The sequence below is a fragment of the Colossoma macropomum genome, unplaced genomic scaffold (genome assembly GCF_904425465.1).
Source record: "Colossoma macropomum unplaced genomic scaffold, Colossoma_macropomum, whole genome shotgun sequence".
Lineage (NCBI taxonomy): Eukaryota > Metazoa > Chordata > Actinopteri > Characiformes > Serrasalmidae > Colossoma > Colossoma macropomum.
In genome coordinates this window covers 5,028,106-5,046,457 of record NW_023494807.1, presented here as the reverse complement: position 1 = coordinate 5,046,457, position 18,352 = coordinate 5,028,106, and the positions used below count along the sequence as shown (strand labels likewise).

The window sequence follows — 18,352 nt, the reverse complement described above, 5'->3', positions numbered from 1 at the left end:
CCACTAACAGAAGTCCGTTCTTTAGTGTAGTATGTGTAGTATAGTAGTGTGTGGTTTTTGTGACTTTGCAAGTTGGAGGTAAATAGCTGTTTAAGGCAAATTCTTAAATTGATGTAAATAAAGTAATTCAGAGTGGTTTGGTGTGCAATGCTCCATTCTAGCAAAACTTAGCAAGTCAGAGCTGTTCACAGTGGTGGTGATGGGAACCAGACATCCTAAGATTTTTAAGTGGAATTTCACCAATTTTCCAAAATGTCTGCACAATTCAGTGGTTGAGATAAACAAAGTCATTCCGAGTGGTTTGATGAGAAGTGGTTCATTTGTAGATTTCTATACAGTGGTGCTGATAGGAACCAGGGGTTATGATGTCTACAACACAAATATAGCCATTTATTTACCATCCAAAACCACCAGTGAACCTACACGTGTTCTGAGTTTATATATATATATATATATATATATATATATATATATATATATATATATATATATATATATATATATATATATATATATATAATGTTGAAGATGGTAAAATAGTGATAAATCTGAAAAGAGTTTTCTTTGGGGACTATTTTACCTTGGAACACCCTTCATGTATCCCCCCCCACCATGAATAGATTAAAATAAATTGATGAAATAAGTTTTAGGCCAAAACCTTATCACAAAAGTATCATAAAACAGTGTCTCAGACATCAGGCAGTGTATTTATAACCATTTCATGTAATAACTTTCTGTAAGGGAGCTTTTAGAGGTGGACGTCTGGTTCCTATCACCACTACTGTGAACAATTCTGATTGTAAGTCTCTAGAATGAAGCATTTCAGATCAAAGCATTTCAGATCAAACCACTCTGAATGACTTACAGGTTAACTATGTAATTATGCAGAAATTTTGAAAAATTGTTGTAGTTTCCCTTTAATGCCACTAAAAGCTACTTCACAGAACTTTATAACCTGAAATTGTTACAAATACACTCATTTACACTGATTTACAGTAGCTTTGAGCTAAACCTGTGGCCTAAAATGTATTATTTTTTTTTTTTACATATAGTCTTTATGGACCCTGCGGAAAGCACAGCTGGTTTGTGCTGGTCTGGTGCTGGTTTAGCTGGTCACTCAGCATGGTCATACTGGCTGACCAGCATACCAGCATTCAAAACATATGCTAGTTTTGCTGGTGACCAGCGTATTATCTCCCGTTGCAGAGAAGGTACATTAGAGTTTTAAGGCAAAATATTCCCCAAAGAAAACCTACATTTTTAGACTTACCACTATTTTACCATCATTAATATTAGATATAAAAACTCAAAAACGTGTAGGTTTACTGGTTGTTTTGTATAGTAAATAATGATGTATTTGTGTTGTAGGCTTTGCAACCCCTAGTTCCCTTCACCACCACTGTGAAGAAACTGAGGAATGTCTGTTTACATCGGAATGACTGTTTACATTTGAATTATGCAAAATAATAATAATAATAATTATTATAAATAATTACATTTTTTGAAGAATTATCTTTGAGGTGTAATCATTTGCCAGTAGCTTATTAAAAAAAAAAAAAAGATTTACTGATACTAAGCAGTACCACTGCAGTTTTCAGGAAACCTGATGCATTTTTATTCAAGTTGGTTTTGGTAGCTATTTTTACTTCTACTGTGCATATTTGTGAGCAATCTACATTTTACTCGAAGCCTAATTCTTGTTGTATCATTTCAGTCGGTGCTGTTGGTTCAGCTCCTGGAATGTTTCGTTGCTTACAGTTCTTAGTTTAGGCCTTTAGTGTTTTATATTGGACCAACAGGATCCCAAAAAGAGAAGAATAGGAAACTTTCATTTCTGTGCTGATAGATGCTGGATGTGGTAAGTTCCACTGCAGTTCTACAGGGAACTCAGAAAGTACATGGAACTGTGTGAATGGAAGTAATTACCACCCACCTCTGCATTTGGCAGAAATGTACCTGTCAGCACTGAGAATGATGTGGAAATGATGTCTGAAGACTAAAAAAAATCTAGTCTATTCAGGTCTGCAGAAAAGATAAACCTCAATATTAAGTCAGGTCTTGCAAACATAGTATTGTCATTGAGAATATTTGATCGGCGTGAGTTCTAGTCGGCTAAGGGCTGCCGGGGACCTGATTTACTGGAACATGGGATGCTCAACCCTTCCGGAAAACTTCACAACTAAACAAACTACATGCTTGACTTGACACGTAAACAAACTACACGCTCGACTTAGTGTAGCAGTAAGCCAACTGCTGTACAGACCTTAGCAAATGTATGGCAAAAGACCAAACGAGCTAGCAAAAGACTGACAGCATATTACACGTTTCAACATGTAAGAACACAAAAGACTGCAGTTTAAATTAATATTTCATAATATAACAACATAAAATAACATAATGTCATTTGGTTTGATTTTCAGTGCATTCAGCAACAAACTAGAGCACACATTCTTACTTTTTTATAAGAAACTTGTGGTCGTGAGGCCTCAGCTAGGTTAATTAGCTTTAGTGAGCTAAGCGGCTAGCCTTGCAAACCTACCAATACCAAATATTTTTTGGGAAGTTAGAACATGACATACATAGAATTTTAGAATAATTGCCTTGTCTGGCTAAAAACGTGGTGTAGAATCATTGTGTATTTCCTTTTGTTGTTGTTAGCTGTGTAGCCTTTAGCATGCTTACAAGCAAAGTGGCAGAGTAAAGTGATGAAGTTTCTTTTTTTTTACCTAAAGTTAGTTTGCAACTTTTGGGAGAGGCCCTTTGAAGTGTCTTATAAACTGTCTTTAGGGAACGAACATTCAAGTGCACTAGGAAAATATCTGCATTGGAACACCCCTGATAATGTAAACAAATTTGACTACGATTTCTTATGTCAGTTGGGTTCGTTTGCAAAGTGTTCTGGACAAACTAGTGGTCATGTTTGTCTCCTGCATTTTGAGGTGTCTTTTAATTAGGGAATGAGCATTCAAGCGTGCTAGAATAATTGCTACTTAGGGACTCTTAGGGACCTAAAAATGGCTGACTCCTCAGTTAGTTCAGTAAATACAGATGATAAAAGTATAATAATATGAAGTAATTTCAGTTCAGTTTCTTATGCCAGTTGGTTTGGCTTGCAGTGAGTTCTGGGACAAACTAGGGCTCATGTTTGTCTCCTGCATTTTGAGGTGCCTTGTAATTAAGTGCACTAATCTCTACATTGGGACAGTCCTGAAAGTGGCTAAATCAATTACTTCACTCCACACAGATGTCAACAAAATAATTACATAAACAAATTTGAATTAAAGCTTGAATTAAATGTTTTGTGTAATTTTGTTCAGTTTGCAGTACATTTGGAGCAAACTATGACACTTATTCACACATTTTAGGGGTTTTGTTGATAGGAAAGCCTTTAGGGAATGAGCGTTCAAGTTCCCCAGGAGAAGCTCTAGGCTACTTTGGGACACCCCTGAAAATGGCTGAATCCCCACTTAGTTTACTACATGCTTAAGATAAAATAATAATGTAAACAAATTTGAATTCCATTTCTTATGTCATGTGGCTTAATTTGCAATGCATTCTGGGACAAACTAACCTCTCCTGCATTTTGAGGTGCCTTGTAATTAGGGAACGAGCATTACAGTGCACCAATCTCTACCCTGAGACAGTCCCAAAGGACCTGAATCAGTTAATTAGTTCCCTCCACACCGATGTTAACACACACACACACACACACACACACACACACACACAGACATCTTCTAAGCCACTTATCCTCCTGGGTCACGGGGGTGCTTGAGTCTATCCCAGCTGTCATTGGGCGGAAGGCAGGATACGCCCTGGACAGCTCACAGATGTTAACAAAATAATTATATTACCAAATTTGAATTAAATCTTGAATTAAATGTTTTATAAAATTAGGTTTAGTTTGCAGTACTCTGGGGGCAAAATAGGGCACTTGTTTGTACACTTTGAGGAGCTTTGTCATTATGCAACTGGCATTAGGGAACGAGCATTCAAGTGCACTAGAAGAAGCTCTAGGCTACATTGGGACACTGAGTTTACAGTTAGTTCACTACAGAAGGGGTCGATTTGGGACACGCCCATCCAGTTCCAGCTCACAAACACGGTTTTTATGGACATGTAAACATTTGGATGCTTTGACAATGAATCCCAATCAGCAGCACTGACAACAGCAGACCAGCAGGAGGCGCATCAATGACTCTGAATAAGAGACTTTAGGGTGAAGTACAGATACAGGAGAGATTAAACCGACCAGACTCGCCCACAAAACGGTCCTCATGCGCAAAGGCTTTTTAAAAGAGTGTTTTAGTTTATATTTCTAGCGAATAACTGATAAAAAACAGTGTCTCTGCAGAGTTTTCGTCCTTCTGGACAACAGGGAGATCAAATAGAGTATTAATGAGGGTTTATATTGGCACCATGTCTCCTTATTATTATTATAACTGAACTTATCAATACTATTATTATTATTAGGCATAATCACTAGACTGTGCGCATGGTCGGGCCGGACGGGAGCGCGTGCGCGGTCCAGTCCTGACGCAACAGCTCCTAACTTTTTTTTCCCCCTTTTTTCTTTTTTTTTTGCATGCCTGCTTTCTATCCATCAGCCAAGAAGCACATTAAGGAACTTAGTATTTTTCGTTTTTTGTCCACGTTTGGAGACTTTTCCCCGTTTTTTCTTCAGTTTTTTTTGTAAAACCAGTCCGCTGAGCCGTTAAGGATGTCTTAAAGCGCGCAGCAGAGGATCGAAGCGGCTAACGGTGGAGTTTATTCCCTCTTTGCCTTCTTTTTCCTCCCCTTTCCTCGCCTCGGCTCCGCGTTGGTGTGTATGGACCGTGTGGAGGGCAGCAGCGGGTAGATTATGCTGGCCGCTGGGCACCATGGGGGCGAACAGTGGCAAGCAGAGCGGCAGCGAAGGTGAGCTGCTCTCTCAGCTTCTTTCAGCCCTGGTCGAGCCAGCCTCATGTCCTTCTTCTTCTTCTTCTTCTCAGTCTTAGTGGCCAGCAGAAAGCTTTGCCTGACTCTTTCTTCTGAGGGCTGTATGGTCAGACATGTCCATTCTGTGCACTGTGGTCAGGGTCAAATGGGTCATACAGTAAATGATGTAAGATGCGAGTCTTTTTCTTCCTTTCTGACTCTGTTTAGATGGGATTTGGTGTGTTACACTCAAAAAAGATGGTTCTTTAGGGGTTCTTTAGTAAAGGGAATGGTTTCATTTAGAACCATGAGTTCTATCTAGAACCCTTCCGTGCTTAAAGGGTTCTTTGCATGGTGAAATAGTTCTTAAGATTGTTCGAGAATGTGTTGTATATGGTTCTGTATAGCACCAAAAAGGGTTCTTCTATTGTTACAAGCTTGACATCGTAACAATGGCAGAACCCTTTTTTGGTGCTACATCAAACCCTTTTTCAAAAAGGTTCTATATAAACCATGTGCAACATATTCTCCTTCAATCTTAAGAACTATTTCACCATGCAGAGAACCATATAAGCATGCAAATGGTTCTTTGAGTGTTGATGGTTCTTTATAGAACTGATGTCTTTACTAAAGGACCCTTGTAGAACCACCTCTTTAAGTGTGTAAGCCAGCATCAAAAAAGGGTCATCTGTTGTTACAAGCTTGGCGTCGCCACAATAGCAGAACCCTTTTTGGTGCTAGCTTATTTAGAACCATTGTGAGCCTAAATGGTTCTTGGCATGGTGAAATGGTTCTTCAGATTAATGGAAAAGGTCTTGTTCATGGGGCTTTTGTATTGTTACAAGCTTGACATTGTAACAGTAGGAGAACACTTTGTAGTGCTATATAGAACCATTCTAAAAAGGTTCTATATACTATATATAACACATTCTCCATCAATCTGAAGAACCATTTCACCATGCAAAGAACAATTCAAGTATGAAATGCTTCTGTATAGAACTCATGGTTCTAAATAAACCCATTCCTTTTACTAAAAGACCCTTTAAGAACCATATTTTCTAAGTGTGTGGCTCAATGCTGGAGAGTTCGCTCTTTTGGTTGTACATTAGAAGCCGTACTTTAGGTTTTGGGGGTCCAGTTGGTGGATTGGGGGGTAGAGCAAACCAAAGACTGGAACTAAACATGCTAAAAGGTGAACGTTTTCTAGTGCACTCTTAAATAAGGGCGTTAAAAATGGTTATTTGGAGCAATGCCACAGAAGAACCCTGAAGAGCCTTACAGCTGATGAATGAAGAACCTTTTAAAGAACTATTTTTTAAATGAGGTTAAAAGGTTTTTCAGGTTTAAATAATATCCACATGAAGTAAAGGTTCTCTGCCAGTTCAATTTATTGTTCTAGAACCATACAAACCATTTAGCAACCATCATTGTTAAAGGGAAATTCCACTTATTTGTCAAAATTACTGCATAATTAAATCTACAAGATGTAAACAAAGCCATTCAGAGCGGTCTGATGTGAAATGGTTCATTGTAGAGAAACCTGTCCACTCTGATTTCTTTACAGTGGTGGTGATAGGAACCAGGGGTCATAATGTCTACAATGCAAGTATAGCCATTCATGTAATAAGTTTTTGTGAGGCATTAAACTCTTTGGACATCTGGTTCTTATCTCCACCACTGTGAACTGTTCTGATTCTAGAATAGAGCATTTCACATCAAACCCACTCGGAATGACTTTGCTTACATCTGATTCATTTAATTATGCAGCAATGTTGGAAAATCAGTGGAATTCCCATTTGAGAGTAGAGTTGTGATTGGAAGAAATCGAATCAGGCTTAAGGGGAAATAGGGATGCTTGATGATAATGGAAGCAAATTGGTATCAGCAATTGTTAAAAAATAAATTAGCATCGGAAGGATACTTAGGTTTGGCTTATAATTCAAACTAATATGTGATGCAATAAAATGCATGCATTTTATTAATTGTACTGCATTTGTAAACAAATACAAGTATTTTTTATTTCTCTGTAGTGCTAATCCATGTGGATCTAGTCCCAGTTTCTACATTTTATAAGCGTGTATGTGCCGGCATAGGCAGATGGGTACATAAAAAATACCAGGTATCAGAATCGGCCTAGAATTCCCATATTGGTGCATCCCAAGTAAGAAGTAACCATGTAATAGTCTCTAGGTGCTTTTTTTTTTAGAAAAGTCCTTGAAGAACCTCACCATACAGAACAGAATAACAGGCCAGATCTTTCTCTGAGCATCATTATTATATTACTTACAAGTTGAAAAGCACAAAGATCGCCTAAATACTTATTTAGTTAATTAAAGGGCCCATTTTCCTTGTATTTTATTTCTTCCCCTGAGGTCCACTTATACTAATTATGGTATTAATTTTGCATGTATGTGCTTATATCATGTATCAAAAATGGTCATAATTTATTTTTACATGACCTCACTTTATCCTAGATTTAACCCAAAATTTTATGACACACTTCTATAACCTATGAATAGCTTGACCAGTTTGTATTGCAGTCCCTGTAGTTACTGAATAGTAAGCCTTAGTATGTAATAAGCCTGGATTTTAAAGGGTTAAAGAGGCTGCTTTTGTTACTGTGCCTTTAAGACTGGTATGTGTAAATGATCTGTTCCGATTGGCTAAAACACTCTTCATAACTTCACTGTGAATGAGCTAAACTGCTGCATGCTGAACAGGCCGGTATATATGTAAATGAGTTGGTTCTTGTGACATCACAAAAGCGGTCAATTCAAAACGGCCCTGTAGTTCCCATAAATGGACTATATGAACTAGGGAACCACGTTTACATATTACATCAAACTTGTTATTTTAAAAAGCAAAGGGAATTCAGGTTTTCTATGATGTGGACTCTTTAATAGATGTTATTATCAAGTATGGTTCATCTGTGGTGATGAACTTTCCCAGCATTGGGCTCACATTTTTGTGATGTTCTTAGTGTACCTGAGCCAGGTCTCACACCTAATGCAGGTGATAAGTAGCAGGTGTGTTCGGAGAAGAATAAAACCTGGACTGGCTTGTGCAGGACTGAGTTGAGAATCTTTACATAAGGGCTACACTACAAGGTGCCCAGCTCAGGCCTTGGAGGGCCTTTATCTGTCACAGATTGGAGATTCCTCTGATGCACCTGATTCAACTCAGCAGTTAGTTACCAGTAGGGGTGGACAATATGGCAGTATGTTATGGCAGTAAGATTTAGATAGCTTGTAAACAACAACCATGAGTTTATTTAACTGCATAAACTGCATAGTAACAAGAAGCTGATTGGATGTCAGCCCATTATGACATCATCAGATTATTTTCATTTATTTTTTACCAATAAGACAAGTCAGTGTAACGTCCTGACAGCAAAAAAGTACTTCTGGATGGACAACGCAGGTGGTGCTGCACTGGTATAACAGATTACCTAATTCTGGGAGTTATTAACCAAGATATTGGAAAAAAAAGAAACTCGTCTCCCCAGATTGACGACTTCATGACTTTTTGTGGTGAATTTTTCTCACATAATCATGAATTTGCAGCGGCTATATGTTTCATTGCAGTGTTTAATAAAAAAAGCATTCACTTTATAAGGGTGTTTTCACAGCACATTTAAAACCAACAGCTGACCCAAACATGAACCAACTGTACTTTTGGTTCTAGTTGTAGTTTATTTTCCATCTGCTTGAGAGAACTGTTGTATATTAACCACGATTAATGATTTAATGGTCTTTGTGGTCATTTTATGTCCCTCTAAAGAGTCTAGTTTGGCTGATTAGGTACGTTGCTTGCCACTAAGCTTATCCTATACAGAAATCCGATATATGGCAATAATTGGATTACAAATATTGACATTTATTAGCATATAGGGATTTCTTTTATTGCCTTATTTTGTGCCATATATGCCAACTTATTTAAAATTGGCCATTTTCAAATATGGGAAATATATTTTAGCTGTATATCAACATATACAGTCATATTTGTGTAACACATGTATTTAACAATATATATGATAGAAAACATTTATATATGAATGTCATATATTAGTCATATATGCTTCATGTTATATCCACATACTTTCTAATGAAGTGAAAATTAGTGTAATAGCAACATAAGTACACTCTAAAACATGCACATGGTAAGTTATGCAATTACATCATTAAAACATTAAATAACTGAAAATATCGCTGTTGTCGGAAGAAAATCTCATATCTCCAAAATGGTAACTTTACAGGAAAAAGAAAAAACCTACTTTACTTTTAATGTAAGTCAATGGAACCAGACTTTTTTCCAAGTCATTTTGGGTCGTTTCTTTTGGTCTATTCTTCATGAAATCTACACACAACGTAAAGGGCAACATTTTCAAATGATGTCAGAAACAGAAAAATGACAAAAATGGAGATATGAGGTTTTCCTCTGACAGCAGCGATATTGTTCTTTGACACATTTCAATATTAAAATCTTAACAGATGACGTAGTATCACTTATAACTGTTTGGGGATGCATATGTTTGATGCATATGTGAAATCCATATATTATGCATGTATGTTCAATATTTGATACTTACATATGTGTACACAACATATTTATATATAAATTAAAAAAAGAAATTGTGCCTGATCCGCTTGCATATATGTGCATATTTGGCCATATATCAGATTAACGTATGAGATTGGCTGATATGAAACCATACCCTGCACTATTCTGTGCACTATTCTCACACAAATGTCTACATTTACACAGAATCAAGTGTGGAATCATACAAAGCTTACATTTAAACACTTGTTCTGTGGCTGCTAACATAAATGCGAATAGCATTAGCTTTATAACAAGCTTATGTCAGCTTATGTCGAAATAAAAATTCAATCAACACATCAACATACCATCCTAGGTTACATTCAGTTGCACTTATTGGTCGTGTAATCGTGCTTGGCAACTTCTCTTCACCTGGAAAAGTAAAGGATTCGCTAAATTGACGTTAGCTTCAGCTGCGGTTGTTATCAGAGACAGTGGATCCCTCGGTGGGAAGGAAGCTCTGCTTGCTTTTAAAAGCTGGAAAATGAGAAATCCATTACATGTTTGAGTGCATTTGACATCACAGCCTTAAACACAACAAGACTTTACCCTTATTGCCAGTGTTTTGTCTGTTCTGTTTGTACATGCCGACTGGATGTGAGTTATCCACTCGGAAGTACAGCCAACCTTTATGTTTACAAAGGTTCTGATTTGGTCTGTTGTTTTCATTTTCCTCTTATTCCTTCTTAAGTACTGTAAATACTATTTTTCATGTTTTTTTTATTTTTAAACATGGCACTGCTGGTTTGCTGGTCTAGCTCCTACCATATATTTGCAATGTATACTGTGTATCGTTGAAATGTCAGGATGATATGTTACTGCCATGTTGCCCACCCTTAGTTACCAGGTCTAAGCCGGATAACCCCCAAACTGTGTTGGAACGTGGCCTTCTGGGACCAGAATTGGACACCCCTGGGCTACAGATCCTACAAGTCACAATATTTAGTCCTTCTCACAAAGTGAAGACAGGCACTGAGTCAGTGAATGCTGGGTACCATGACTGGCAATTTGGCCCGGACCATGTTTGTATCGTTTCATAACTAGCGCTTGTGCCAGAGCCCTCTCACCCGCAGAATGAGTTCTTGGCCGTGTCAGAGGCTTGCGGTGCACTAAAGCACACCAGATTTCTCGGGAAGGTCAAGGTTTGGCTTGCCTTTGAAGCTGGCACTCACAGAGCAAACCGATAAATTTCCATCGAGATGGCACCACAACGCTGGAATTTCCAAAGTTCACATGTTCCCACCTATCATTACACTGCTAGCTGTGCCCTGACAGGTATGCAGCAGCTTTAAGGTTGGAGCAGGCCTGGAGGCTTTAGCATCTTCTGCTGCTAATTTAATGCATAGCTTGGCTTCTCTCAGCTGATCGGTTCTCTTTATAATGTACTAGTATTGCGATTATATTGCTTGTAGTGATGTAACAATACAACTATGTGAACTGTGTTGTGGATCGTGTTGTTGGATCGAGACTATCATGCTAGTCTGTGGCTAACGTTTCATCTTGGGGCTAAAGTATCAGCGTGTGGCTAAGAGCGTAGAGACGCTATAAAGCTCAACATTTGTTTAAAATATTGTATTTTTAGGCTGAATGCTGTAATAAATTGAAAATGTCAACATGAACATATTAATGTAAGGCACATTTTCAGCCACTCTTTACTTTTGCTGCTTTGAAAAGTTAACTGAATGAAATTAAGACAGCAGTCTATTGAACTGACTAATGTATTTTATGAATTGTGATTGCAGCTGAGTAGAAGAGCATAAAACATTTTGGTAAGATTTTGTAAATGTATGACCGCACAACGTGGAATGCATTGGTGAATCAAAGATATGACATGGTTAAAGATCGGATTGCATTGTTTTGACCAAAGTAATTGACTTTTCTTGGATTTGTTGGATTATATAAACACAGTGATTCATAAAAAAAACCCACAGATACTCCTCTGGAACTGTGATTGGTCAAGCACATGGTGCAACTGTGATTGGTCAGGGGGGTTCGTTTGCATGCTGTTCTTCAGAAGCAGTATTGCAAAGGTCTCTCACCAGTTAATTGGCATCACATAAGCCAATCAGAAGAAGTGTGTTTGCAAGAACGCCATGCAACTCAAGCTCTAACTGTCCTTGTAGCCTCCAAAGCCTTTTGTCCATTGACAGGTGGGGACAGACGCGATTCACCTCCGCAGAGATGAGGATGCCTCTGTCCTCTTTGCTGCTGTCAGACGTGCCAAGCAGAAGGAAGAGCTGAATTTTGTGAGCCATGAATGGAAAGCTCCAGAGACAAAAAGTGTTTTGAAAAAAAGCTGTTTTTCCCAAACCCCAAAACTGCTAACAGCTTAGCTTTTGAATTTGAAGAGCACCACAGGACTTCTTGAAAAAAACCTGCTGGTATGTTCAGGCATCAAGTATAACTGCAAAACAACCCTCAGACATTTCACTCTTGTTTTAAGGACAGATGTCATTGTTTTTGACACTGCTGTCGCCCCAATGAATGAAATAACAGTTGTTGTACGTTGGCGAGGCCATATGGCAAAAATATAACATCACGATACTTTAAGACTTTTTCTCAATACACAATATGCATCACAATGTTTGGTTTGTCTGAGGTTTGATAAGTCTAAACAGACAAAAAAGATCCAGCAATGATGCATTTTAAAAAATGCCATCCAAACCTATGAGTGTGTATTTTTTTCATACTGCGCTCTGCTAACATCTGATTTACATGCCAATATATTTGTACATTTGCCTCAGTTTCCAACAGCTATCTATACATGAGCTGTAAGAACTGAAATAAGGGAGCTGGTAACACCCATAAGAAGTTAGCAATTGACACTTATGTGTTTTTTCTGATGCTTACTGACAGCGGTGGGATCCGTTTTGAGCAAAGAAAATACAGCATATAAACAGCACATGTTCGTGATCTGGTTACAAAAATCTTAACATTTTCTCAAACATTAGGGTTAATCCAGCTATCATACAAAATCTGCTATTAATGCAAAGAAGTCTTTTATGTGAACTTTGTTCAGCTCTCTCGTTTTGGTTTCTGTTGTCTAAATTCATTTACATTTTTTGTTGGCTAGTATTTACATTTTTTAGTTGGCTACTAACTAGTTTTAGTGCTGAGCTAGTTTTTGTTTGAATCCTGTGCACCCATTGTTCCCAAAAAGCATCAAAAATTATCTTCACATATTAAGTTGTTGTTGTTTTTAATTAAGTTCAGTAGTATTAAAATTCTTTTCATATGTAGTTGTACTACTCTTTGTGTATACAGTTCAAGGTTCAAGTTTATTTGTCATTTGCACAAAATGCCAGGACATTCATGCATTGAAATGCTTGTGGTGAGGCTCAGGTAATCACTCTACAACAGGGCAGCATTATATACATACTAAAAACAGTGCAGACAAAATACAAAGTAAAAAATACAAAAGAAAGTACTAAAACTGAAATATTAAATATACATATATACAGCATGGCTGTTATGGTTATCTGTGTGCCATGGATCTTGTATTTCATTTGCAGGGGTAAAAAAACCCAAAACAAAACAAAACAAAAAAAAAGACTTAAATTAGGTGAACGCATACTGACTTGTTCAGGACTCGAAGATTAGGACTGTTGACTTGGGACTCGACTGTCTTGATTTGGGACTTGACTCAGGACTTGAATGTGAAGACTTGAGACTTACTTGTTACTTGCAGCTTAGTGACTTGTTCCCACCTCTGCTGCTTAGGCATTAAAATTGGGAATTGAATGACATGGAATTTTCCCATTCTTAGTAGTGTAATTTGATCGGTAGCATAGATGCATTGAATTTCCCAGTAACTACCATAAAAGACTTGGTATCCACTATGAAGCAGTGTCGTTATAGGAGTGAGGAACTGAGATGTGGTCCACATCAGGGCTGTGAGAGTTTAAGGGGTTAACAAATGGCTGTAGTGACCTCACTGTGTTTATAATGAGTGACCCTGTTGCTTTGTGACTCTCTGTACACTTACACTCATGCACACCTTAACGCTGTGCGATGCATTGGCCTCGATGACCTTTCCTGCTGGTGGACTGTCCGTGGGAACGAACTGCAGGCCTTTGCATGTCCCATCATTACAATGTGTTTAGCCAATTAATCTCTCTTAGAGTGAAACCCACATTCTTCAGAGACAATAGACAATAAACAATGCCGGTGACGTAACTGGACATCAAATTAGAAGGGACTAAATCCCTGAGCAAGGCCCACTCAGTCCGACTTGCGGGCTTTTACTGCTCAGCTTGATAAACACACCCACGGATTAATGCACTGATATCACTGCAAGACTATTTCATGAAAAACAGGTCTGTTTACACAGCAAAGCATGTTTTTTTTCTGCCCAGTATGTGGGAGCTCCCTCTGTCAGACCTTGTATGGTCAAATAAAAAGCTTACATGAGCTCTACTTCTGTTTGCACTTGTAATATTGTTGTAAACATACTTTATAGCGATGTAGCTTTGGAGCTCATCTTGATCTGTATGGGTTTTTCACACCACTCCATCATTGTGTCGCTGTGAATTCCAGATGCTATTTATGTGTCAATAATACCTCATATATCTCATTTAACCTCCAGCATTCCTGGCTTATTCTTATTCTCTTACTACTGTGTAGCTAATGTGTACGTTCTGCAGTTATGAGAGCAGGGATTTGAAGTTTGACCCACATGTTGAAAGGTTTGAATAGTTAAAGGCATGAAATTTAAACACTTCATCAGTGTATTAAAAGATTTCTAAAAGGATCACCTTCTCCTGCTCGGCCTAGTTGGTCAGACTTTCTGCTCTTTTTTTTTTAGTCTGTCTGTGGGGGACATCGGGATGATTATGTAAGTTTCTGAAGAGCCGAAAAAGATGCTATTGGTAAGATTAGGCTGCACAATATGCACAAAATAGTGTATTTCACTTATATTGCTGCATGGTGTGATTGTGATATACCTTTCAATATGTTAAAGGACTACTTAAGGAGTACTGAATATAAATAAACATGGCTGACAATAAGTGGAGGCCAGTAACCAACGATTAACATGATGTAATTTGCATCATGCTAATTCATGGGCATTCACTTGATTACAGTTAATAAGCAATACATTGTGCAGCCCTGCAACCCAAGTTGTCGGGTAAAGGCCTGCATCTGCAAATCTGCGAGCATGTGCAGACGTTGTGCATGGATGTTCACATAACTGTTGTCTAAATTGGAACAGTAGTGGACGCTATGACCAAAAACTTTAGATCAATTAAAACAACTTAAAGTTCATGCATTTTCAGTGTATGGATCATTCTGACGACAGTGGTCCCACAGTAAAAGCATATTAAAAAAAAAAAACGATAAAGTATTCAGATCTCGGATATTTACAATAACTTTTATGATTTGTTTAAACCCATGGCGTTAATTGAGATAGTAATAAGCTAAATATTGTTGCTGTCTGAAGAAAACCATGTATCAATCATTTCAACGACCCAGCTGTCCTTTATATTATGTGAAAATTTCACGATGAATGGACAAATAGAAATGCTGTAAAATCACTTGTAACAAAATCCCTTTACATTAACTTACATTGAAAGGTAAAAGTGTTTTTGGCTTCACCTGTAAAGTTACTATTTTGGAGATTTGTTTTTGTTTGGACAGCGATGATATAAACAAAATTATCATTTAAAGAGTACTTTCTATTGAGAAATGTCTGGCCCAGACTCCAACCCCTAAATTTACACTTGTGAAAACAATACCTACATTTTTTGTGTTTTTACGGTCTTTTTGATTTCTTTTCAAAGTTTTAGATTTTAGTTTTAGATTTAGATTCATTGTGACTTTAAAAAAAACAAATACTGTCCTACGTCTTCATGTGTCTATCAAAACACAGTTTTAGTCAGTATGCGGAGGCTTTTGTAGCCACACCCCTCAACTGTTCAAAGCTGTTTTTGCTAGTCATATACTGGCTAGTGTTTTGAAATTTTTTTATATTTTTATATTGAAAACTGCTTGTAGGTTAATGATTGCGTATTATTCTGGAATGTCCCTTTACTTTTAATAATGTTTAATAACTACTGCAGGCCTGTGATGGACTGGCGACCTGTCCAGGGTGTTTCCTGCCTTCCTTTCAGTGACTGCTGGGATAAGCCCCAGCACCCCCCACGACCCAGAAGGATAAGCTGCTCAGATAATATGCGTGTGTGTTATAACTAATGCAAGTCTAAAATAATTGCTAGGCCTTCAATTTGAGCCATAAATGTCAAAAATATACCAAAACATTTTCTATGATAATGCTAATTTCTGCTAGTATCCAATTAGGATTGTAGTATTTTGTTAGCGTCAAGCTAAAGGCAGTTCACATTAACATTTTTGGCACTTCTAGATTAAGCACAGGCATTTAAAGCTTCTAAAAGACATTCCATGTTTTACTTGCAGCTTGTGAGAGACAAATGAGCAAATATTTTCTTTGAGGAAGCTTCAAAGTGACTCTGAGTAGAGAGTTCTGGTAAAGCTAACGCTGTTTTCCATTTCCAAAAAGCCGTATATTAGGCTGCTGCTCGTGTTCACAGTGGTGATGTGAAGGACTTCCAGATGTTTTTTCTCACAAAATTGGAAATCAAAGTGTGATTGGTTGATTGCTTTGTCACTTCGTAATAATGCTGAAGGTTAATTTACTGCATTATAACTTCTCTTCAGCTACTGAAGCCCTAACCAATAGGAGAGCTTGCTTAGCTATATCTACCTAGACACCATGGAGAAAAACAACTGCTGATTGGCTGATTTTCCACTGAATGTTTCAAGAATGTATTCCTTATGTTTCCATTAAAAACTTAACAATGAAACAAGAGTATTTCTGTAATACTTGCAGAGTTTAAGTACCAGCAGGATAATATTGACTCATAGAATTAACTAGAATTACAGACCGTATTTTTTTAGTTCCCAGAAATCATGAGGCCTTCTCTGAAGGTCTAGGAGGTTCTGAGGGCTCCTCTCTGTGTGTTCTGTCTCTTTTCCTCAACTGGTCCTTGATTTTTTACAGTAGTTCTGGTTCAGGGCAAGTATTGTTTGGGTCCCTTCCCTCCCCCAGTGCTACCTGGTAGCTGATCAACGTTCGCTTGACACACAGCTCTGCAGACTTGCGCAACGTGTGCTAGAGATTTTAGAGGTGTGCACATCGTGGCTGTGAACCTCTCACATGCACGCTCTCCCATGAACCTCTTCTGTGAGCCCCAACGCTGATATGTTTGCATGCATCTTAGCAGAGTCATAAATCAGCCTTAATGCTGTTGCATCATTACCAGTTCGGCTGTGTTTGCTTGTAGGCTACTGTTTGTGTCCTGTGCACCATGTGCACCCAAATCTCTCTCTCTCGCTCGCTCTCTCTTTCTCTCTCTACCTTCTTCTTCGTCTCTCTCTTTGTTCATTATGACTAACATGTGCCATGGCAGTGAGCAGTGTTGCGGTGGGTGTCCTGACGTGTCCTGGGGGGATGTTTCTGTTTCTCTCTGATTGCAGGGAAGGCCAGTTCCAGCATTTCCTCCGACCTGAGTTCAAGTACGGATCAGACATCCACCAAAGCTCCAAAGAATGCAGCTACCAGCGAAGGTAGGGCATCTGGTCCTCATTAGCTGTCACTGGGCTGCCTTTTCTTTTTCCCCCGCCTTTTTTTTGTCTTGTTGACTATTTTTGGAAAAAAATGAGGCCTTTTTTTTTTTTTGGAAATCTTTTCAATTGAAACCAAAGCGGCCACTGTGATCATCGTTCAGAGTGGAGGTTCTGAGTCAATTTTTATTTTTTATATTTTTCAAAATTGAATCTGCAGTCCTGGTCCGGAGTCAGCGGTGCTGGTAGAAGGAGAGCATCTCAGGGGAGGTTTCGTTTGGGAGTGTTGAAATGGGGAGGTTACAGTTTAGGGGGCACATTTCTATGTTGATACCTGAACTTCATGTTTATGTATTAACTCTATGATTCTGTCCACGTTCTCTGTTTCATAGAAATCATAGGGCCTTACAAATCGCACACTCACATGTAAACGGCTCAGTTTACACACAATTTCATACACACAGTATAGCAGTTATTCACACTGTAAATGTTAGGTTGCTGGTTGCGCTGGTCTGAGTGGATCAGACACAGCAGGGCTGCTGGAGTTTTTTAACACCTCAGTGTCACTGCTGGACTGAGAATAGTCCACCAACCAAAAACATCCAGCCAACAGCGCCTTGTGGGCAGCGTCCTGTGACCACTGATGAAGGACTAGAGGATGACCAACACAAACTGTGCAGCAGCAGATGAGCTATCGTCTCTGACTTTACATCTACAAGGTGGACTAACAAGGTAGGAGTGTCTAATAGAGTGGACCGTGAGTGGACACAGTGTTTAAAAACTCCAGCAGCACTCCTGTGTCTGATCTACTCAGACCAGCGCAACACACTCTAACACACCACCACACCACTGCAGTGCTGAGAATGATCCACCACCCAAATAGTACCTGCTCTGTGAGGGTCCATGGCGGTCCTGACCACTGAAGAACAGGGTAAAAGGGGGCTAACAAAGTATGCAGAGAAACAGATGGACTACAGTCTGTAATTGTAGAACTACAAAGTGCACCTATAGAGTAAGTGGAGCTGATAAACTGGACAATGAGCGTAGAAACAAGGAGGTGGTCATAATGTTATGCCTGATTGGCGTATACTAACAGTGTTTATCCATATATTCTTAAGGTATTGCTAATCATATCTGGCAGCGAGCAGCATCCACCCTCCTCTGATCAGCCGTTAGCCTCGCTGTGCTAAAGTTCCTCTTGCTACTGCGGCTACTGCACAAAAGCTTAACGTGCTTTGGGCAAGATTCACAAGCAAGAGAA

The 18,352-nt window shown here is 38.5% G+C and overlaps 1 protein-coding gene across 2 annotated transcripts in view; it reads left to right on the top strand.

Annotated features, from left to right (window-relative positions):
• Positions 1-4,265: 4,265 nt before the first annotated feature.
• fbxl7 (F-box and leucine-rich repeat protein 7) overlaps positions 4,266-18,352 on the top strand; it is a 68,088-nt gene continuing 54,001 nt past the window's right edge. The window contains exons 1-2 of one of the 2 annotated variants that reach the window (XM_036556459.1): positions 4,266-4,917; positions 17,005-17,094. In XM_036556459.1, coding sequence (XP_036412352.1) covers positions 4,881-4,917; positions 17,005-17,094 — 127 coding nt within the window. In that variant the 5' untranslated portion in view covers positions 4,266-4,880. The remainder of the gene's footprint in view (positions 4,918-17,004; positions 17,095-18,352) is intronic. The other variant, XM_036556460.1, reaches the window with a different exon arrangement.